The following is a 23,877-nucleotide window of genomic DNA, read 5'->3' as shown; positions in this document are numbered from 1 at the left end:
TAGCTTTGTTCTCTAAAAACAAGTCTTGCAAGAGATCACTGTTGCCAAAAATAACTTGTATTCCACACAGGAGCCAACACAGGTGAGAATATCAGGTGGCAGTCATTATCCTTTTAGTGACAACTTCTTTTCCAGAAAGAGCTAGTTCCAGGTTTGGAAAAAGAGGAAGTTCAAGCTTGCTGTGGTGTTTTATGTCTAATATTTCTGATCTGCTCTGAGGTCGAGCATTGATGCCCGTCATTCTTTGGGTCTGAGGAAGATAGAGGCTCCAGGACAAGTTTTTTTTTGTTTGTTTGTTTTTTTGTTTTTTGTTTTTGGGCCACACCTGGCGGTGCTCAGGGGTTACTCCTGGCTGTCTGCTCAGAAATAGCTCCTGGCAGGCACGGGGGACCATATGGGACACCGGGATTTGAACCAACCACCTTTGGTCCTGGATTGGCTGCTTGCAAGGCAAACACCACTGTGCTATCTCTCCGGGCCCCCAGGACAAGTTTTAATAATGATGAATTTGCTTTCCAGGCTTCTTGCCAAAGGCACTGTCTCCCTCAAATGTGGTTGTGAAGTTGGTAGACAGACAAGGACACCCCTGGGTAATGAAATCAGAAAAAGTCATAAAGCCAAGATGTGATGGAAAGAAGTTCCTGCTCCAGATTCTGAGTGACCAGTTCAAGCTCTGTGGTCAGAACCCATCCAGACTCCTCAAGGGACCAAATTTTCTAAATAAAAATATTTTTATTCATGATCTGGTTTCTTGAGAAAATCTTTCCTGTGGTGGAAAAGCCAAACCCTAGTGGGACTGGGACTGATTTATTTATTTATTTTGTTTTGTTTTGTTTCGTTTGTTTTTGGGTCACACCCAGCAGCACTCAGGGGTTACTCCTGGTTCTACTCTCAGAAATCACTCCTAGCAGGCTTAGGGGACCATATGGCAAATGCCTTGCCTCCATGCTATCTCTCTGGTCTCATGGGACTGATTTCTTTTCCTGTCAAGAGCACAATCTCACCTCAGTTTGAAAATTCCCAAAACTCAGCTGGTCAAATCCCCAAAACTCAGCTGGTCAGATCCACTTCCCACACTGATTAGTTAAGGACACCTCAGATGTAACTTGAAAGCTTTCTTCACTGACTGTCAGGCCCAATGTCTGTGCCTTATAGGAGTTTGCGTGACTTCTGTGAATCCTGATCTCCCTGGACACTTGGTGAGGTGGTGATGGGCCATGAAGAAGGAGAAGAAACATAATTATTTGCTCTGTGAATCCCCACAACAAACTTGCAACAGGTGCTTCTCTTGCTGTAGGAAAATCCCTAGGTATTTTCAACTGACATCATCTCTGTGCTATACTCTTTCTCACTGAAAGAATCTTAATTAAAAGTTTTTCAGGGATGCTCTGAAATTCTGAAAGTTCTGTAAAGTCTGTAAGACAATTCTGCAAGGAATTTTATTTTACTTTAAAATACAGCCCTTACTGTTAATTTCAAAGAGAACTTTGGGGAGTAAAACCAGCTCTTAATGCTGTGACCAAATAATGGAAGAGTCCCTGGTTGCAATACCACTCAAACTCCTGCCTTTGACTGCTGTGAGGAAGTTGTGAATGGTGCCTGCTGTCGTTAAGGCCATTGTGGGATAATGATCAGACTTGAGCAGCAGTAAAAGAAAGCATAAATGGGGAGAGGAACCACAATAATGACTTAAATAAAATAGTATTTATTATTTAAATAATGCATATATTTTAATACATCATATAAAAACCTTTACTGTTTAAAAATGCGCAAGTCCTTTAGATTTTTGTTGTTGCTCTTGTTTTTTGAGGGGGCAGAGTTTGAGTTCACTCAGTGATACTTGCGAGCTAAGCCTTGATTTAGTGCTCAGGTATAACCCCTAGCTATGCTTAAAACTTAAAAAGCGGGGCCGGAGAGGTGGCGCTAGAGATAAGGTGTCTGCCTTGCAAGTGCTAGCCAAGGAAGGACTGCGGTTCGATTCCCCGGTGTCCCATATGATTCCCCAAGCCAGAGGCAATTTCTGAGCGCTTAGTCAGGAGTAACCCCTGAGCATCAAACAGGTGTGGCCCAAAAAAAAAAAAAAAAACCCAACAAAACAAAACAAAAAAAAACCTTAAAAAGCATGTGGTTTTCATGCTTGAAACTTGGCTGGTCACTTGCAAGGTAGTACTTTACCTCTGGTAAAATCTTTCCAATCTGAGATGTTAGTTTTTATAGTTTTTATGACACACAGGTTACTTCCAGTAGATGAAAATTTACATTTAAATTAAGTTAAAAAGACAAAATGTTCATCTTTTGCAGGGCTGCTGCTAATTCCAACATTTTGGCTGATCAAACACTGTACTCATATTTTGGGGGGTATCTGAGGTAGGATGAAACCTAGGTGTAAACAAAATTCAGTCCTTAATATAAAACTTTCTACATTTATAAAAAGTTTTAAGAGGTTATCTGGGATCAATTCACAAGAACAACTTTAAACAGGAGGTTTGCCCCCCAGATGCCAGCCTACGATTGTGGCACTAGAAGGAAAGATGTCAGCAAGAAAGCACAAGACAGACTGAGAACAAAAAGAGATGCTTGTCAGCTCTATTTCTAAAAATGCCTATCTGTCACACTTCAACATTAGGTTTGGCTACATAAGCCAGATAAATGATAAAATGATAGTATAGCAATAATAGCCAAAGAAAATAGAGATGAGAGCCAGGTGGACTGGTCCATGGTAGGAAGCTTGCCACAAATAGCAGAGGAGTGCAGTTGGAGCAGAGAAGGGATCACTAGAACAATGATAGTTGGAAATAATCACTCTGGGAAAGAACTAAGTGCTAAAAGAAAGTAAAGTGATATGCATGATACCCATGACACCCCTTCAGTAACACTATTACAATCCACAGTGCCTAAAAGGAAAAGAGAGTAGAAAAAGGATAGAGACTGTCACAGAGGTGGGCACCAGCGGTAGGGTAGGAGGAAAACTCAGGACATTGGTGGTGGGAAATATGCACTGGTGAAGAAGGAATGGATGTTGGAAATTGTATGGCTGAAATTCAATCATGAATAACTTTGTAATTGTATGCCATGGTGATTCAATTAAAAATATTTTGAAAATTAAAGGAAAAATTTCCTCCTTTTGCAAGTGCTGTATTTCTCTAACTTCTCTTATAATTTATCATTTTCTTGGTAATTTTTTCACAGAGTCACATATCTACTTGGCACCCCCAACATAGTATATACTTAAGACTCAGAATGCAGATGTAACCTATAGAGAGAAGTATTGTTTCCAAGACAAGCAAGCATTTTATTAAATGTAAGAGTACACAGAGTGCCAGACCATAACAGGTCACTTTCTGAAATAATTATGGCTATTATAAACTGTTATGGGAATGGTGTGTGTTATTTTCACTATGAGATGTAATACAATGGGGGGTTAATGAAGCTCAAAGTCGTTTACAGGGCACTCGGTCCTCTACCATGTATTTTCTTGACTCCCAGTCTCCAAGGAGTCTCAGATCTCACTGCGGTGTTCAGCATCTATAACATATGAACTTCTTGGTGAAAGCATAAATTTCTTAGAATTGACATGGCTATGCCAGAGAAACATGATTAAAGACGGGAACTGACCAACGATGGAAGTGTGAGGTTGACACAGTAGTTTCTATTCTTATATGAACACACAGACATCTGCTTAAGGAAACAACAGAATGTTTGGCTGTTAAATTTTGCATTCTTCACAAAGGCAAATTTTCGATGAGAGGCAAAATTTTCTGATTTATACTATTTCTGGGGCAATTGTTACACTGACTTCTGTTCTTCTATCTCATGATATCTCATCACCACACTCTGGTAGTAAATATATACATTGCTTGAAAGTCTCCAAACCCATGTGCCTTGGCTCAGTTTTTCCAGGATGGAATGAATACATAAAATGTGTGTTTAGTGCTTGCATCATCCATATTAAGGAATGTTTGACCCCCACAAAGCTGCTAAATTGTATCATCAGGCATTTAGCTCACTAATAATGTACTGGAGGAGTTTATTACAGAACTACTTGTCTGAGTAGGTAAAAACAAATGATATTAGGCTTCTCTAAGGAAACAGACAAGATTCAGGCCTGAGTGGAATTAAATGAGTAGATTAGAAGTATGAGTGGGGGCCAGAGTGATGGTGCAGTGGTAGGGCATTTGCCTTGCACGCGGCTGACCCAGAATGGACCATGGTTGAATTCCCCTGGCGTCCCATATGGATCCCCAAGCCAGGAGCGATCTTTGAGTGCATAGCTTGGAGTAACCCCTGAGCGTTACCAGGTGTGGCCCAAATAATAATAATAATAATAATAATAATAATAATAATAATAATAATAATGAAGAAGAAGAAAAAGAAGGAGGAGGAGGAGGAGGAAGAAGAAGGAGGAAGAAGAAGGAGGAGGAGGAGGAAGAAGAAGAGGAGGAGGAGTAGGAGAAGAAGAGGAAGAGGAGGAAGAAGAGGAAGAAGAGGAGGAAGAAGAAGAAGAAGAAGAGGAAGAAGAGGAAGAAGAAGAAGAAGAAGAAGAAGAAGAAGAAGAAGAAGAAGAAGAAGAAGAAGAAGAAGAAGAAGAAGAAGAAGAAGAAGAAGAAGAAGAAGACGACGACAAAGACCACCTCCCCATCCTTGGCAAACTCAGTTCTTTAGGATTGGTAACCACTGGCCATTGTTATTCCCTTATTATGTAAAAATATTATTTTATCCCCAAACCTTCCCAATTTCTTACCAATGTGTACCGTTTGCATCCAACTGAAAGTCAGATGAGGCGAGGGGTGTCAAGAGTGATAGTACATCAGGCAGGACACTTGCCTTGCACACAACCAATCTTTTTTATTTTTCCTTTCAGGGTGAACTTTATTTTTTTCCTAAATATCTTAATTTAAGCACCATGATTACAAACATGTTGTGGTTAAATTCTACTAATAAAAAAGAACATCTCCCTTCACCAGTGCAACATTCTCACCACCAATGTACCCCAAATCACTCCTCCCCCAACCCCTACCTGCATTTGAGACAGGCATTCTATTTCTCTCACTCTTGATTTGATCCATGGCATCCCTTGTGGTCCCCTGAGCATAGTCAGGAGTAATTCCTGAATGCAGAGCTAGGAGGAATCCTTGAGAACTCCATGTGTGGCCCCAAAAGAAAAGAAAAGAGACAAAAAGACCAACATAAGAGCTGAGGTGAAGAGATAACTGAGCTCTCTTGCCTCCCCTACCATTCTCAATCCCATAAAACAGGGACTGGCAAACTTTTAGGAGAGTAACCCTTTTTGCTAGAAGAAAAACTTTAACCTAGCCACGCCTACCAAGTGTTGCTAATCCAGTCATTTTATTGCTTGTGCAGTGCTGGGGTTAGAATTCAGGGTCCCACATATGTAAGTCCAAGTGCTCTACTACTGAACTATGTTCCAACTGCAACCATTGTAGGAACAAAAGTGTTTAAGCTTCAAAAGGATACAGTAGGACTCCAAAAGCTGGGCACTTTCTCAGCCCTATAGGCTGCTGAAATGATGGATGGTGTTATTTGGCAGCCTGGTGTAGTCCATCTTGTATGAGAAGACTGCATTTTTCTCAGCCACAGTAGGACACAAGCTTCAGCCACACCCTCAGTATAAACCATTTTAGAAACCACCAACAGGAAACACTTTAAATGAATCTAATCACCAGGTCACATCTGGAAGAGTTATATCAACCACACAAACAAGCTGAAAAAAATAATTAAAGGCTAGCTAGACAATAAATAAAAATAAATAAATAAACCCAACTCTCCCTCCAAGCCTCACATTGGTTTGAAAAATATAGAAATACCTAAAAAATTTTAGCTAAAAAAGATGCAGGGTTCTAGAATTTGTCTGAGAATTAAGTTTGTATGACAGCTGGAATTGTGCCTTAAAATCTCTCCAGTGCACGCGCATGCGAACGCGTTTATGTAACCTGGATCAAAGAAGCAGCAAAATCTATTCCATTGTTTGGCAATCAGATTCTGGCCACTTTTCTGGGCAGCATAAGTCCTGGTAGTTTTCTCCTTCCAGCTCTCCTCAGAAAATCTAAATTGGGTTCCTTCAGGTTTGGTTCCTTCTGTTAGATACAGGCCACTTTCTGACCAACCACCAGTAGCCTTCCCACAAAAGGTGCTTCTTTTTGGATGAGGCTTTGTTTGGGAAAATTGGTGTCTGGCAAGTTGATCCTTTGATCCATCATAGAAAGAGGTTCAGGGCTAAGAGGTTGCTTGAGAATCTGGAGAAAGTTTCTGGTCCTTGGATGGCCCAGATGGACAAGGTCTTTCCAGAAGCACTTTAGCATGAGACAGTAAATGTGATCTTCCTGTGGGTTGAAGAAATGGTCCAAATCAAATAGGAGAAGGATATGTACTCTCACTCTGATCCATTGGAGTATGGTACAAAGGCCAAGAAGACTGCCGCAGTTATTCAAAGGGGCAAATTACCAACTGAGACTGGCAGCCTGGGAACATGGGGCCAGAGAGGACTATTCTGAGTTAAGCCATATAGAAGAAACCAGTGCTGACCCGAGTGAGTACCCCTTGTGGACATGGCAGGGGGCTGTGAGGAAGTATCTCACTTACAAGCACATGTGAGTAAGTATGTGAGGCCCTGAGTTTTATTCCAAGCACAATAAAAAATAAATGAATAAAAAATATCAAAGTTTATTAGGTTGCACATTTCTTCCTTTTGATTTTGGTGCCAACATGACTTTCGAGTAAGATAGATTTTTTAGTTATTTAAGATTTTGGCATTTTGTTGATCATGGATGGGGGGTAGTGGGTTTGAGTCACATCTATTAATGCTCAGGGATCACTCCTGGTGGAGTTCAGGAGACCATATGTATTGTGGGTCAGCTATGTGCAAGGCTTTATCCATTATACCATCTCTCCAGTCTGTGGGTTTTATTTTATTTGACTTCTCTTCTGATTTTTTGGGCTACATGCAGTGATATTCAGGGCTTACTCCTGACTCTGCTCAGGGATCACTCCTGGTCTCCTAATGAAACTCAGGGGATGATATGTGGTTCTGGGGACTGAACCAGGGTAGCCTTGTGCAAAGCAAGAAGACCCTTACCCCCTGTCCTATCTCTCTGATTCTTAAAAAAAAATACAGTATTAAAATGCTTTCTTAAAAGGATCTCTCTAACCCCTTTTAAAATATATTGTATTAAAATGCTATTTATCTTGTTTATTAAATGTGGGTTTTCTCTCTTTCCTTTTTTCTTATTCTCTTAAATTTTACATGCCAGGTGTTTTTCTTACTTTAATCTCTGTAACTTCATATTTGTGTTGTTCTGTTGTATTTGTTCAACGCGAATATGAAGTAGTAGGTATTAGTTATCCAAGTAAAGGGGAAAATGCATCAGTATAACAGAGGAAATACAGTATTATTTTTGGGGGGTCATACCTGGTGGTGCTCGGATTATTCTTGGCTCTGCATTCCTGGCAGGCTCAGGAGATCCTATGGGATGCCAGGAATCGAACCCAGGTCTGTTCTGAGTCGGCCAAAGTGCAAGGTAAACGTCCTACTGCTGTGCTATCTCTCTGGCCCCCTGAAATACAGTATTCTTGAAACTTCTAAATCTCAAATTTAAAACAGCCTACTGAAGGGAGAGAGCAGATAACAAATTAGGGCTAAGTACTTTTAGAAATATTTATCTATTAACAAATATGTTTTCTTGTTAACAAATGACTATTTCATCTTTATCCAACTAAACTGAATTTAAACTTACAGTTTGTGAATGTCATGTTAGACCCTGGAGGTAAGAGGATGAGGAAGATTATCCACAGTCTGGGGAGAAAGACAAACAGGAACCAACTGGTGCATATTAATCCAACTTGACTAATGTTCTCAGTATGTATCTGTCAGTTATATATCTGGAAGTATGGGGATTAAAGCAGGGCTTTTATGCTTTTGTTTTTCTGCTGCATTTATCTCATTTTACCTGTAGGATTTGAATTTATGAGGATAGCATGGCGATACCTTTAAGAGAAAATATTTTTAATTGAATTTCCCTAGTGAGAAGGCACACTGAGCTAGGCAAGCCCAGAGTGTTTCTTTGGGTAGGAGGCAAGAAAAGGACAGTTGAAATCAGTTCTTGGTGTTTTCCCTGGAAAGGCAAGTCAAGGCAATGTGACTTCAGACAATCTAATTTGAACAATGGTGGGTTAGAACTGTAGGAATTCTCTAGGTGTCTGACATCTGGCTCTGGGATGTTAGATATGCTGGCATGGCATGTGTGTGTTAGATAAGGATGGGTTACCTCACACATGAAGCATGTTCTAAGTTAAGGTGTTTGCTATCTTTTGCAATTAGTTAGCCCAGTTAGGATCCTTCCTTCCAAGGACCCACCTCCTATCAGTGAAAACTTTAGGATGTTAAAACATGAGATATAGAAAATAAAATCATGTTCATCCAGTAGGGGCAGGTAGGAAAAGGTTATAAATATTAGACAAAAAACATACATATAACAATATGATGGAATCAGTAAGAATAGTGTGTCTTTTTTAGATGGGTGGAAATAATTTTTATTTTTCAAATAATTGAAGAAACTTTCTTTGGGATGTGGGAAATTTGAAGACAGAGATGATGTATTGATAGCTCTGGAAAATTCACGTTTATTGAGTAAAATTAATTTATTAGAGTACACAAAGGTGGTTTTTTATTTTGTTTTGATTTTGGGCCACACTCGATGGTGCTCAGGAGTTACTCCTGGCTCTGTGCTCAGAAATGCTCCTGGCAGGCTCGGGGAACCATATGGAATTCCGGGAATTGAACCTGGGTCCATCCTGGGTTGACTGCGTGTAAGGCAAATGCCCTACCACTGTGCTATCTCTCCAGTCCCAACACAAAGTTTTATTACCATTCTCGAAGAAGGGATTTTCTCGTTTGCTAGGCTTTGTTTGTTTTGTTTTTGGGTCCACACCAGGCTGTGTCCAGGACTTACTCCAGTCTCTGTGTTCAGGAATCTCTCTTGGTTGTGATGCTCAGAAATTATTCTTACTTAACTCATCCCATCCACTTTGCATTGCTCCATGGGCTGAAAAATAACTGTGACCACCAAATTGAATACAGTTGAGTCTCTGATTCAATCAAAATGAACCTTTTACTTGGAGAAGGGGATGCATTTATGCCCTGGATGGTCAACTGCCTGTTTTTCTAGTTGTCCGCACTTCGGGGTTCCAACTCAAAGACCTCTTACAGAGCAGACACAATCAGAAGTTCAGTTGTGTGCTGCAAGAGCACAGGGGAGAAGCAAAGGGGTGGCAGAGATGGGGGTTGGAGGTGACAAACAAGGGGTTTCAGACCCCCCAAATGAAGAAAAGGTGACTGGATGGAGGTGGAGTAAAAGATTCTGTCCTCCAAAGCCAGGAGCGATTTCTGAGTGCATTGCCAGGAGTAACCTCTGAGTGTCCCTGGATGTGGCTCTCAAAAAACCAAAAAATAAATTCAGTGTTCAAGTAGGAAACAGTCTTAGGCGATAAAGAATATTAAATATCATCCGTAGAGCTAAAGGAAACCAAGCAGAAGATGTGACAATCAAGAAAAAAAAAAAGAGGGGGATCAAGGCTGGGCCTATATAAAGTGTAGGTAGGGCCTGGAATGGGAGAGCAGAGAGCCCAGCCCGTTGGATCTAAAAAGTGAATTTGTCAGTTATAAACACAGCGCGCGCGGCCGAGTGGGCGGATCCCTAGGAAGAACACGCCCCCTGATGGGCGTGGCCACCCTGGGTTTACATAACCCGCCGGAGCTAGTGGAGGACCCGGGAAGACCCGGGCGTGGGCGGGGCTAGAGGCGTGTCCAGGGGCGGGGCCGGGCTTGCAACGGCCAGGCAAGATGGCGGCCTTGGAGACGGAGTCCGTGGCGCTGACCCTGGAATCGCTGCCCACCGACCCCCTGCTGCTTATCTTGTCTTTCTTGGACTATCGGGACCTCATCAAGTAATGGAGAGATCCGAGGCGTCTCGCAGGCCGCGTTGGTTGTTGGCGGGGCGGAAAGAGGGGAGGGGAGGAGGAGGGGAGACGCTGGCGGAGGGAGTGAGGCCTGTGGAGGGAAGGCCCCGGATGGGCGTCCCGACCTCCCGCATCCCGCCACCGGGTGCCGCTTGCCTGGGCCGCCTGGAACCGGTCGGAGCCACCCGGGGGCACCGGAAGTTCACGCTCTTCCTCGGGCCGGGCTGGGCTTGGGTCAGGGGTCACGCGAGCTGTCACTCGGGCCTCGGAGGGAGCCACTTGCAAGGGGGCGGGGGCAAGGAGACCTGCTCCAGGTCTGGCTCCTCCCCAGCCCTGGCCATGTGGGAAAAGCCAAGCCCTGGGTTCGAACGCAGCGCTCTTTCCTCAGCTGTACCCCCTTGGGGACTTCGGGGTCGGGCACCTTTTGGGGCTTTGGTGCAGCCTCTCCCACAGACACCTCCCCTAAGCGCCTCCCACAGACCCCAAGCGCCTCCCAGCATCACTCGCCCCCCTTGGGTGCAAGCACTTCCATGACATTGTTATTGTTTTTTTTTTCTTCCAGGTTTGGGGGTTCTGGGGGACTTCGAGGCTTGCTCCATAGAGTTTTTGCTCTCTCAGCCGTTTCCTTTGGGTTGCATGGAGGAATTTTTTTTTGGGGGGGGCCACACCCGTTTGACCCTCAGGGGTTACTCCTGGCTATGCGCTCAGAATTGGGGGGACCCTATGGGATGCCTGGGGATCGAACCTTAGTCCATCCTAGGCGCTCAGCGCTTGCAAGGCAGAAGAAGCCTTATCTCCAGCGCCACCGCTCCGCCCCCAATTTTTGGGTTTGGTTTTGTTTTGTTTTGTTTGGGTGCTCGCTGACAGGATCGAGGTTCACTCCCGATGGTTTTTTGGGTTTCCCCGCTTGACCAGCCTCTCTGTTCCCGAAATAAACACCGGTTGCTGGTTCGGGTGCAATTGAAATGCAAGGTCCCTTCAGTGCTTTGGGATGGGAGGAATGGCGCTGTGTATTTATTTACACCCTGCTTGGCAGCTGGGGGCCTGGCTCTCTGTCTTTTTCCACCGTTTATATTTTTTGCTTAGATGGCGGGATCGCCCTCCTAAGCATGACTACACGAGATTTGCTGGTTTTGTTTTTTTTGGTGTTTGGATGAAGCACCGGATTGGAGGATTTGTGCTCCAGTTTTTAGAAATAAAGCGTTATTGGTAGCTAGGTTTCTTGGTTGGCCTAGCTAAGTGGTGACAAGGATCCCTCCAGTTTTATATTGTTGTTTATATCACTTATCTAGAGAATAACGATTTTTACACTCAAGTTTTATTTAACAAAGCAAAGAAATGAAGTTGCCCTTTTTTTTTCCCTTACCCGGAAAAGACATTTGCAAGCTGCTTTTGCTTTCATTGTAAATATTTGTTTGCAAGTGCCATACAGGCAGCCAATCTGGGTTCGATTACAGGCATTTCCTATGGTCCCCTGAGCACTGCCAAGAGTCAGGAGTAAAACCCTAAGCATCGCCAAAAGTGACTTCAAAACAAAAAAATATCATATATTCTTTTGGTCTGTGAGCAACTTTTTGTCAGAGCGCCCTTTCTAATCTATTGGTGCCACTTGTTTACATAAAGATCATAAACTTGAACTTTTTGGGGAGCATTTAAGGCCCTTATCTCTTTTCAGAAAACCAGTCTACTCTAGCCAGATTAAGCCCCTGTCAAGCCGTCCACAGGCTTGCGGCATCTTGTTCTTGGCTTGAGCTCTTGACCGTGCTAGAAAGGGAATGCCTTGCTTATGCTGCTCTCTCTCTCCCAGGTTCACCTTTTTGGCCAGATGAAATGTCTATACTTGGCTCTGTTGAGCCAAGTCTTGGCTCTGTTGATTTCTCTCCATATCTCCATACCTGTTATATCTGCAAATATTATCATGCTTTATAGACCATGACATTTTTCAATATAGAAACTGCCCTGTTTAAGCTTATTATTTATCACTATTCAACAGAAAAAAAATTTTTTTTATTTAGGTTTTTGGGCAGCACCTGGCAGTGCTCAGTGGTTTCTCCTGGCTCTGTGCTCAGAAATAGCTCGTGGCAGCCTCAGGGAACTTTGTTGGATGCCGGGAATTGAACCTTGGTCCGTCCTGAGCCAGCTGCATGCAAGGCAAATGTCCCACAGCTGTGCTATGGCTCTGGCCCTAAGAAAACGATTTCTGAGTGCCTTCTGTGGTCCCTTGTTAAATGTTAACCTGGTTGAGTATCTCCTATGTGGAGCTTATAGTCAGAAGACAAGAGGGAGAAATAAGTGTATAATGAGGAGAGGTGCTATGTGCAGTGGAAGAAAAATAGTTGTGCTAAGGAATGAGAGGATGGAGTAGTTCTGCAGAAAATAGTTTGTGCCACAGCTGAGGATACAATAGCATGACCTGTGGTAGAGCTGGAGGCCTGGTGTTCCAGGAGGTAGACAGTGACTCAGAGGCAGTGGTTTGAGAAGAAACTGGAGAGAGCATGCAGGACCTTGACTTTTTTTTTTTTTTTTTTTTTTGGTTTTTGGTTTTTGGGCCACACCCAGCAGCGCTCAGGGGTTACTACTGGCTCTGAAATCGCTCCTGGCAGGCATGGGGAATCATGTGGGATGCCTGGATTTGAACCACCCTTGGTCCTGGGTTGGCTGCTTGCATGGCAAATGCGCTACCACTGTGCTGTCTCTCTGGCCCGAGGTGGTAGATTTTTATTCTGAATGATTTAGGTAAAAAGTTAGTTGTTTTCTTTTTGTCTGTTTTGTTTTGTGGGGCACATCTCTCGATGCTCATTATTCCTGGCTCTGCACTCAGGAATTACTCCTGGTGGTGTTCTGTATATGGCATGTCAGCAATCGCACCCATGTTGGCTGCATGCAAGCCAAACACCCTACTTGTGCTATTGCTCCAGCACCTAGATTTGAAGAGAAGTGATATAATCTCTCTATACATGTTTTTTAGAAGTAACTAGAGTTGTATTTGTCAAGGTTCATGAAAAAAAAAACAATAAAACAAATTATGTATGTATTAGTTGTTGACACATTTAGGAGACAAAGTCCTCTATGATTTGCTGTTTGCAGACTGGAGACCTAAGAAAGTTGGTAATGTGGTTTCAGGAAATAAGAGCTGGAAATCCAGGGGTTTAGATTCTAGTGTGCTTCTCCAGACCAAGAACCAGAACAGAGTAGTGTCTCAAATTCACACAGTCAATTACTTTTTTGTGGGGGGAGGTCACACTCATCAGCGCTCAGGGGTTACTCCTGGCTCTGCGCTCAAAAATCGCTCCTGGACCATGTGGAATGCTGGGATTCGAAGCACCTTCTATCTGGATCAGCTGCGTGCAAGGCAAACGCTCTACTGCTGTGCTATCTCTTCAGCCCCCACACGGTCAGTTAGAAAGCAAATTTACCAACCTTTTTGACCTAATTGGGCTCTTGATGAATCCTAAAATACTCACCCTTACTGGAGAAGGTCATATAGTTTACCTCATTTACAATTCTTTTCCAGAAGGAACATCACAGCACATTCAGCAGTAATGTTTTACCAGTTTTCTGGGCATCCCTGACTCAGGGATGCTGACATAAAATTAATCATCATAGGGGCTACAGTGATTGTACAGTGAATAGGACATTTGCCTTGCATGTGGCTATTCTAGGTTCAGATCCCTAACATCTGATCTCTGATATTTAACATTCCTAATATATAGTTCCTCCAGCATCACTTGGAGTAATTCCTAATCCAGAGCTAGGAGTAATCCCTGAGCATCACTGGGTATGGCCCCAACAAAAAAATAATTAAAAATACCATAGAATTTTATTCAGAGAAAAGTTTCCAGTGTATTGCAACTCTTTCCTGCACATACAGCTCATGTTTTCTGTCTAATCCATTGCTAAACTTTGACATTTTTAATACATAGCTGCCAAATTGGATTATGCTAGATTGGATTAGTCATTGTTGTGTAATCCCAGCTGCAAATCTTGACTCAGAGATTCCATGAACCCAAGGTTGTGTAATGCCATCTTCATTCCAGGTTTCACGTATTGAGTATTTATTCATTCTTAGCCCTCACTGTGTTAGCAGATTATATGAGTCACTTTTTATTCGTTTATTTTACTATCTTTTGTTGCTAGGGATTGAACCCAAATTCTTACACGTGTAAAATATTTATTTTACATATTTCACTGAGCCACATACTTGTTGCATGTGGCAGTTTTAGAACCCTTATACCTCAAAAACAAATCTTCCCCCAGGGTAACTGAATCAGAATCACTTGAACAGTAGGCTTTGATGTACATTAAAATCACCTTTGGTGATTATTCTAAACAGCATTCTTTCTATGTTTAACTAGGAGGAGAGATTAAATAAAGAGGGAATAGGGGCTCAGAGAGATAGCATGGAGGTAAGGTGTTTGCTTTGCATGCAGAAGGACGGTGGTTCGAGTTCCGACATCCTATATGGTCTTCCGAGTCTGCAGGAGTAAGCCCCTGAGCGGTGCCGGGTGTGACCCAAAAACCAAAAATAAATAAAGAGGGAATAGATTTTGAATTCACAACACTGGAGAGAATCTTGTTTGCAGATGTTAAACTTTTGAGTTGGGCTGAGGAAGGATGGTGTTTGCATAAAATGTAAAAATCAAGGGGCTGGATGGATTTCTGAGCGTAGAGCCAGGAGTGTCCCCTGAGCGCTGCCAGGTTTGACCCCCAATAAAACAAACAAATAAACAAAAAAACCAAAATGTAAAAATCAAGATTGAGCAATAACTCAGTGGCCTGGAGCAGATATACACAGGAAGCCTGGATTTGATTCCTGGCACCTCATGGTCCATGCAACACAGGCCCCATAGCATATTAGGTATGTCCCTCCCAGATCTCCCCAATTAAAAATCAATGGCTATTGCATTTACCAGCGTTGTTTGTTTATTTTTTTTAAACTTTTTTTGTTTTTTTGTTTTTTGGGTCACACCTGGTAGTGAGCGCTCAGGGGTTACTCCCAGCTCTACGCTCAGAAATCACTCCCAGCAGGCTCGGGGTACCATATGGGATGCTGGGATTCGAACTACTGTCCTTCTGCATGCAAGACAAATGCCCTACCTCCTTGTTATCTCTTCGGCCCCTTGTTCCAGCTTCTATGATCTATTTTTGACTGTAGTATTTTTTGGGGGCGGGGGTCACACCCGGCGCCGCTCAGGGGCTACTTCTGGCTCTAAACTCAGAAATCGCTCCTGGCAGGCTCCGGGGACCATATGGGATGCTGGGACTCGAACCACCCTTCTGCATGCAAGGCAAAGGCCTTGCCTCCATGCTATATCTCTGGCCCCTGACTGCAGTATTTCTTAAGAAAAAAGTTAGAGGGGCCGGGCGGTGGCGCTGGAGGTAAGGTGCCTGCCTTGCCTGCGCTAGCCTAGGATGGACCGGCGTCCCATATGGTCCCCCAAGAAGCCAGGAGCAACTTCTGAGCGCATAGCCAGGAGTAACTCCTGAGCGTCACAGGGTGTGGCCCAAAAACCAAAAAAAAAAAAAGAAAAAAGTTAGAGCTAAAAAACTCCCAAAGGCCCAGGTATTTAGTATCTGATGAATATCTTATAGATCTAAGAAAATATCCCCTAAAGTAAAATCACTTTATAATATTTTCTGGGTAGAAAGAATTACTCTCCTAATAATAGAGGGAAGTGCTTTCATTTGGATTTAACTCCATTGATTGGTGTGTTTTATTAACTTTCATATAAAAATCAGTAATAGAGATTTGGGGATTTGTGAACACAAATAGTTAAATTTTACTACTCATTCATGAGTAATTAACACTAATTAACTTGTTTGACAGGTTTTAGAAAATTTGCCTTGCATTTATAAGTCTAAGAAATAGAAAATGAGGGGGCCCGGAGAGATAGCACAGCGGCGTTTGCCTTGCAAGCAGCCGATCCAGGACCAAAGGTGGTTGGTTCGAATTCTGCTGTTCCATATGGTCCTCTGTGCCTGTCAGGAGCTATTTCTGAGCAGCCAGCCAGGAGTAACCCCTGAGCACTGCCGGGTGTGGCTCAAAAGCAAAACAAAACAAAACAAAAAAAGAAATAGAAAATGAGAAAAGCAATAAATTGAAGCTTAAAACAAAATAGTCTCATCTTTGTTTTTGCATTTTTTTTTATTTTCTTTTATCCAAACTTCGAATCTGGATACTGCCAGTTGTTGCTATGTCAGCAGAAGACTTAGCCAGCTATCAGGTCATGATCCACTGTGGAGAAGGCATTGCAAGAAATACTGGCTGATAAATGAGTGAGTATTTGGCAAATTTGTAATCTTGAAAGTCAGCATCTGATCTCTATAACATCAATCTATCCTGTTTCCTTTGATGGATCCTGTTATGCCTTTCAGCAAACAATGCAGTTCTCCAAGCTTCTTTCTGTTCATGTCCCACTGTTGATCTCCCTATGTGAATTCTGTTGCATGTACTGTGTGGTTTATAGTAACTACTTTTTAGTGCTCTGAACTTCCAGGCCTAAATGTCCATCCCTAGTAATTTCCACCAAGCTTCCTTACTTGTTTCTGTGACTATCAGATGTTTTCATTGTATGACCCCTGCAGAGGGCCACAGAGTTCAACAAGTGTTAATACACTTAGCAGAATAAAAATGGAGGTGATAGAAGATGGGAGTTGGGAAAGAAGAAAGGGTAGGATGTTAACATCTTTGATTGGAGTTGGTAAAACTCAAAAAGGGGATTATGTGTGTTAAAAGCTGGAAGCTACTCAGTACATATGAGAATTAGAAACATTTACTCTGAGAAGGGGAAGAATGGAAAAGCATTTTCAGTGTTGCTTTTTTTTTCTTTTTTTACTTAACATCAATAGGTAGATATAAAATTATAAATCGAGAATACAGACTTAAACATTGAGAGTTATAGCGATAACTAGGAAATAACAGGTTTCCTCTGAGGGGTTGCACTTAGAACAGGAAACTAGTTTCTCATAACTTCTTTGCTGCATTTGCTACATTATTTATCTTAATAAAAAGATACTTTCCTTCCAGATCCTTCCCACAGAACATGCAAGTCAGAAATGAGTCATCCTAAATATACTCTTTCTCTTTGTACATTCATTCAAATACCAAGCATTTTGTATATTTTAGCCACTGCATATTTCTTGAATCTTCCTAATCATTTTTTGTAGCTATGCAATTTTAGTTTAGTTCACCAGATTATGAGAACTTTTGCCAAACTGTCCTAATTTATTTTAGTGCCTCTGCATTTCATTCCTTTCATTTCTGCCCAAACCCCAATAACAATCTGCTTCTTTTTAGTGGTGACAGTGTTGGGGGTTTGGAGCTCTTATAGCCCTTTGCTACTGGAAGTACTCCTGGCTCGATTTTGGGTGACTTAGCACTTAGCAGTGGTAAGAGGACTATAAGTGGCAAAAATAAAACTGCAAGATTGTGCCCAGTCCTTTGTGCCATCACTCTAGCCTCAATTCTACTTTTTTTTTGGGGGGGGGGGTGGAGGGTCACATCCTGCTGTGCTCAGGGGTTGCTCCTGGCTCGGGGGACCATAAGGGATGCCTGGGATTGAACCCATGTCCATCCTGGGTCAGCTGCATGCAAGACAAATGTCTCACCACTATGCTACCACTCCTGCCCTTTAATTTTACTTTCAGAATTCAGCTTTTATGTTAACTCTTCAGTGACTCTCTTTTATTCCTCACAGGGTATTTATTACTTTAAGCCCCTCTGTGGCACCTTTATTCTGTCACTTCTGACTCCTAAATTTACACTCTAATTTCCTTCCTACTCTCAATGTACCTTAATTTTTTAAAAAAAATTGTTAATACTATAGGCATCATGGTTATAAGTTTGTTATAGTTTAAGAAATTAATGAACTACACTACACTACCTCCTCCCACCCCCCAATGAAGTGCCTTAGACCCTACAATACTATATTGTATCTGAAAGCAAAACATGAATCTTGTTATATCTTTAGTGTTTAAATAGACACTCAATAATTGTGGAATTATAGTAAACAAATTGTGATTATTTTATATAGGTAAATTAAATGAATATCTTAGTATCACTTTGATGTTTAAAACTATGTAGTCAATATGTTTTTAAGAGAAAATTGAAATTCACACCCCATATATTAATCACATTTTATCAAGGAATAGAACATTTAGGGAAAATTTTAGTAAAATCATGGCCTATAAATACATGAAGATTTACTCAGCATCATTTACTAGGGAAATACAGATCAAATCACAATGAAATACCACCCCATACTGATGGGAATGGCCTCAGAAAGATTGAAAGAATCAGTTGTTGGTAAGGACATGGAGAAAAGGGAACTCTGGCTCATCCTGGTGGGATATAAATGAGTGCAGCCTCTCTCTGGAAAATGGCATGGGGAGTCCTTAAAACAAAACAAAACAAAAATAATAGGGTTTGCCACAATTACACAGTGGGTAAAATGGACTGGCAAAAATGAAATCTGGCTAGATAGCACAAAGGGCCGGTATAAGTTTTGCATCTAGGAGGCCTAAAGGATCCTTCCCTGAGACCACAGCAACCTGAGTTGCGAGTGGCCTAAAACCACTTAGACAACCAAACTTTCCCTGTGACTTGCTAAAAATCAGTGTTTACCAGAGTACATTGGGGAGGGTGAATGAGAGGAAAGGATAGAGAGAATTTTTTGGTGTTGAGCCAGCCCTGGAACTTTGATAGTGAATGTTTTAAATCCTATACACATATAGCATATAAATATATACTTCTGAAATGGTTAAGTAGTGTTAACCAGTTAAGTCAGTTAAAAAACATTTTATTTTATTAGAAAAAGAGAAAATAGACAAATTTACCCACGCTTTTCTCTTTCTGTTAAGACTTGAAAATAAGTGATTCAAATCTTACTCTGCCAACAATGACTTGTTAGATTTTTTGAAGTATGAATCATTTTTTGTTTTCTAGTCTTAATTTATGTTTAAAGTAAGTGTAAAAAGGAAAGTGAAAGTAATGAAATTTCCAATAGTCTATTGGTAAGTCTAAATACATGTGAATTTCGTCTCAAAAGATTTTTAACCTCACTTTCCCCATCTAGGGAAGAGAAATCACAGAAGAATCAGTGCTGGAAATCTCTCTTTATAGATGCTTTCGCTGATGTTGGAAGATATATTGACCATTATGCTGCTATTAAAAAGGCCTGGGATGATCTCAAGAAATATTTAGAACCCAGATGTCCTCGTATGGTATTATCTCTGAAAGGTACTAGATATGCATGACCCTCTTCCCCCAGTTTACTTCTTATGGCATAAATAAGTTAAATAATTTTTAATGTGTCATCTATATTAAAGTGTGCTAATTCAACATTACCTGTATTTTATTATTTGCATCTGTCAAGGAAACAGATTACCTTTGTTGCTAAAGAATCCTTTGTTCTATGCTTCCCTCTTTCTGTCTTCTTTCATACCTGTATGATTATTTATGAGAAGGAAAAACTGAACTATTAATTCTTAAACATATTTTAAGTAGGGTGAGCTCAAAATGCTGACATTGCTTAAATTAAGGATAATTTTTGTGATTTTTTTTTTTTTTTGTCGTCATTGTATTTTTTAGGCCATACCTGGTGGTACTAAAGGCTTACTTCTGGTAAACTTGGGGGACTATAGCCTCCTTAAAAAATATTTGATTTTGATTTTATTTATTTTTTTTATAAATCTTTATTTAAGCACCATGATTACAAACATATTTGTAGTTGGGTTTCAGTTATAAACAGAATACTCCTCCTTCACCAGTGCAACATTCCCACTGCCAATGCTCCCCCTCCATTATCCACCCATGCCTGTATTCACTACAGGCATTCTACTTCTCTCATTCCTTTTAACATCGTCATGCTAGTTGTTAGTGTAGTTATTTCCCTAATAGCATTCACCACTCTTTGTGGTGAGCTTCAAATTGTGAGCTGGTCCTTTCAGCCCTTAACTCTATTGTCTCTGGGCCTTATTACAGTAATGTCTTTAATTTTTCTTAAAACCCATAGATGAGTAAGACTATTATGTATCTATCTTTCTCCCTCTGACTTATTTCACTTAATATAATAAATTCCATGTACATCCACATATAGAAAAATTTCATTAGCCATTCATCTGTTGAAGGGCATCTTGGTTGTTTCCAGAATCTGGCTGCTGTAGATAGTGCTGCAATGAATATAGGTTTGAGGAAGTTTTGAATTGTATTTTTGTGAGGAAGGGATTTTTGAATTGTATTTTTGTGTTCCTAGGTTATATCCCTAAGCGTGGAATAGCTGGATCATATGGGAGTTCAATTTCTAGTTTTCTTGAGAAATCTCCATATTGTTTTCCATAAAGGCTGAACTAGACGGCATTCCCACCAGCAGTGAATGAGTTCCTTTCTCTCCACATCCCCACCAACACTGATTGTTCTTGTTCTTTGTGATGTGTGCCAGCTCTGTGGTATGAAATGGTACCTCATTGTAGTTTTGATTTGCATCTCCCTGATGATTAGTGTTGTGGAGCATTTTTATTCATGTGTCTTTTGGCCATTTGTATTTCTTCTTTGAGGAAGTGTCTTTTCATTTCTTCTCCCCATTTGTTGATGGAGTTATATGGTTTTTTTTCTTATTAAGTTCTATCAGTACCTAGTATATCTTAGATATTAGCCCCTTGTCTGATGGGTGATTTTGTTTTTAAATTAAAAAAATGACCTCAATTAGTCTTTCCTATTTTCAGTACAAGTTAATGTTTGTTTAATATTCATAGTATTTGGGAAAGATCGATAAACACCTTTCAGAATAAGCACAGGGGCCGGAGAGATAGCATTGGAGGTAAGGCATTTGCCTTTCACACAGAAGGTCATTGGTTCAAATCGGGCATCCCATATGGTCCCCCGAGCCTGCCACGAGCGATTTCTGAGCATGAAGCCAGGTGTAATTCCTGAGCGCTGCCCGGTGTGACCCAAAAACCAAAAAAAAAAAAAAAAGAACAAGCACAGTATGAAAGAATAAGGAAAACACCCTCTTTTGACATTTAAAGATCAATAAAAACTTAAATTGAACTAACATCTCTTTCACCCTAGAATCTCTGCTTATACTGCTATGCTTTTTTTGTCCAGTTGCATCATGAACTATTAACAGGATGTTTACCATTAACTTTTCTTTTATATTAATAATTTTTATTTTGACCAAAGTGGATTACAAATCATTCACAGTAGTATTTCAGGTACATAGTGACATTGAATCAGGGGCATTCCCACCACTAATGTTGCCCTCCCTCCACCCCTGTTCCCAGCATGCATCCCATATCGCCCCTCCTTTGCCCCCCCCTCCCCCGGGCTGCTAGTACAAGTGGTTCCTTCTGTGTCTAGCCTGTTGTAGATTGGGTATTGTTTCTGTTGTAGTTGGCTTTGGATTTGGTGTTCAGGTCTGATCATTTTTATTTCTACTCAATGTTCATACAACTGATTGGTCTTGGTGTCCTCCATTATTTCCCCCTCAATTTGTGAGGCAGAACAGGATGGTTCAAGTTATGTATTTCTGTTTGAAGGTAAGAGAAACAAAAGGAAAAGAAGAAAAGGGGGGGGGCAAAAATTCAAACAAGCAAAAAAATGGGAGGAGTCCTTTTAGAGATTATAAATCTCATTTTAAGAAAAGAGAGGGAAAAAGGAAGAAAAACATAAAAATAATGCAAGAAAAATCAAAGCCAAAATAAAACAAAACAAAAACAAACAAAAAACCCCTGAAAAGCACCACAGCAATACTGACAACAACCGAACACTAACCATGGTCCTGAAATAGAGACGAATCAAAGCACAGGTAGAAAAAGAAAAAAGGGCAAAGAAAATAGAACGGAAAAAAAAAAAACCACATGGGCCCAGAGAGATAGCACAGTGGTGTTTGCCTTGCAAGCAGCTGATCCAGGACCAAAGGTAGTTGGTTCGAATCCCGGTGTCCCATATGGTCCCCCGTGCCTGCCAGGAGCTATTTCTGAGCAGACAGCCAGGAGTAACCCCTGAGCACCGCCGGGTGTGACCCAAAAACCAAAAAAAAAAAAAAACACAGGCAACAACCTTTACAAAAAATTAGGGAGATTAGAAAGGGAAGTCCCCTGGCCTAAGAATACAGGGTTCCTCCACCCTTGAATTACACTGTCGTGGGTATAACTACAGGCTCTGTACATGCTCTTTTACTCTTCTAGATCCTTTTGTGATGTCTGGAAGTTTTCCGCTCCATCATGGATGATAAAATCAGGCCTCTGTAGCTAGTGATTTGCACATGTCATAGGATGGGATCTTTTTTTATAGTTCCAGAAGTTCTGTTCCATCACTGTTGTTTTAATTGGTCTTCTGTAGTTGGTGGTCTTGGTTTTTGCACCTATCCTAGGACGAAGCCTAGGATAGAGTCATTGTGCTTCTAGAAGTTCTGCTCAGTTGCAGTTGTCTCAGTCACACCTCTGGAATTAGAGATTGTGGTTGTTGTATAGGTCGTAGGCCAAAACCTGGACTAAACCTGATCCCGGGATAGATTCTGCCCAGTCATGGTAGTTATGGTCTGTCTTCTGTAGTTAGCGATCTTGGCTTTTGCATTGATCAGAGGATGATATATCTTCTGATTTCATCTTATTGTTAGATGTTGAGATGAGACAACCTGCTCTTAGACCAAGTTATTGCCATTTCCTTGTTGTCAGGATGTGTCATACCAAAACTGGCGCATATTGGTGTCAGAGCAGTATTAAGAATGTCCCAGAGGGAGTTTGGTTCCTGGAACTGTTGTAACTTGATTTTTTTAATTCAACCCCAGTAAAATACAGATATATTTAGCTTCACTATACTATAAATATATTGCTGCTCACATAGTTTTGCCTCCAAGTTAAAAAAAAAATTTATTTTTTTTTTTCAAATTTCCAGGCCAGAGTGATATATTTCTAATTGGTAGTTTTTGCCTTGCATATGGCCAGCGTGGGTTCAGTCCCCAGCATCCAGTATGGTTCCATTAGCCTGCCAGGAGTAATTCATGACTGCAAAGCCCGAAGAAACCCCTGAGCACTGCTCGTTGTGGTTAAGAAACAAAAACAGAAACCAAAAAAAAATTTTTTTTTATTTTCCTGCTAAAAGGAATTATTTTGTTTGTTTTGTTTTTAGGCTACACCGGGCAGCACTTAGGGTTACTCTTGGCTCTGTGCTCAGAAATTACTCCTGGCATATGGGATGCTGGGGATTGAATCTGGGTCAGCCGCATGTGAGGCAAATTCACTACACACTGTGCTATTGCTATGGCCCAGGATGCATTCTTTTTTTTATTGTTTTTTATTATTATTATTATTATTGGACCACACCTGCCAGATCTCCAGGCTCTGCACTCAGAAATTGCTCCTGGCAGGCTGGGGGATGGGGGAAACCATATGAGATGCTGGGGATCAAACCTGGGTCTGTCCCAGGTCAGCCACGTGCAAGGCCTTACTGTCGTGCTATCACTCTGGCCCCTCTTATTTGATGCATTTTTTTTTAAATAAGTTCTCTCAAAACAGTATTCTTTTACTTTTCATATTTCCATTGTAATTTCCATGTAAATCATGAATCAATGACCCAGGTATTTTCTACTGGGCATTGCCTTTGGGTTGGCTATGTGCAAGGCAAGTGCCTATCTCTGGGCCCTAGAGGAAAGCTCTCTTGGTTAATGTTTATAAAGGCCTTTTAATTTCTTGGAAGAAAATTGGTATTATTCACATGGCATATGGTATAAATAATTTCAAGAGATAAATACTTTTAAGAATAAGTATTTGATAGTGAAAAATAAGTAAGGATTTCTAAGAGATGTGAAACAAAGCTAGGCATTTAGCTCTGGTTATCATCATTGTGACTATTATGTGCCTTGCCTTCGGATCTCTTTTAGCTGGTACTTTTTGGCCATCCAGAAT

The 23,877-nt window shown here is 41.1% G+C and overlaps 1 protein-coding gene across 2 annotated transcripts in view; it reads left to right on the top strand.

The window, feature by feature from the left end:
* The first annotated feature begins 9,833 nt into the window (after positions 1 to 9,833).
* The window catches only part of FBXO3 (F-box protein 3), a 44,783-nt gene continuing 30,739 nt past the window's right edge, over positions 9,834 to 23,877 (top strand). For both annotated transcript variants that reach the window (XM_049780088.1, XM_049780089.1), the window contains exons 1-3: positions 9,834 to 9,960; positions 16,159 to 16,248; positions 19,047 to 19,210. In XM_049780088.1, the coding sequence (XP_049636045.1) occupies positions 9,857 to 9,960; positions 16,159 to 16,248; positions 19,047 to 19,210 (358 nt within the window). In that variant the 5' untranslated portion in view covers positions 9,834 to 9,856. The remainder of the gene's footprint in view (positions 9,961 to 16,158; positions 16,249 to 19,046; positions 19,211 to 23,877) is intronic.

Source organism: Suncus etruscus, chromosome 9 (assembly GCF_024139225.1).
Source record: "Suncus etruscus isolate mSunEtr1 chromosome 9, mSunEtr1.pri.cur, whole genome shotgun sequence".
NCBI classification, from domain to species: domain Eukaryota; kingdom Metazoa; phylum Chordata; class Mammalia; order Eulipotyphla; family Soricidae; genus Suncus; species Suncus etruscus.
Note: the sequence above shows the minus strand (reverse complement) of the source record. Positions and strands in the feature narration are given on the sequence as shown.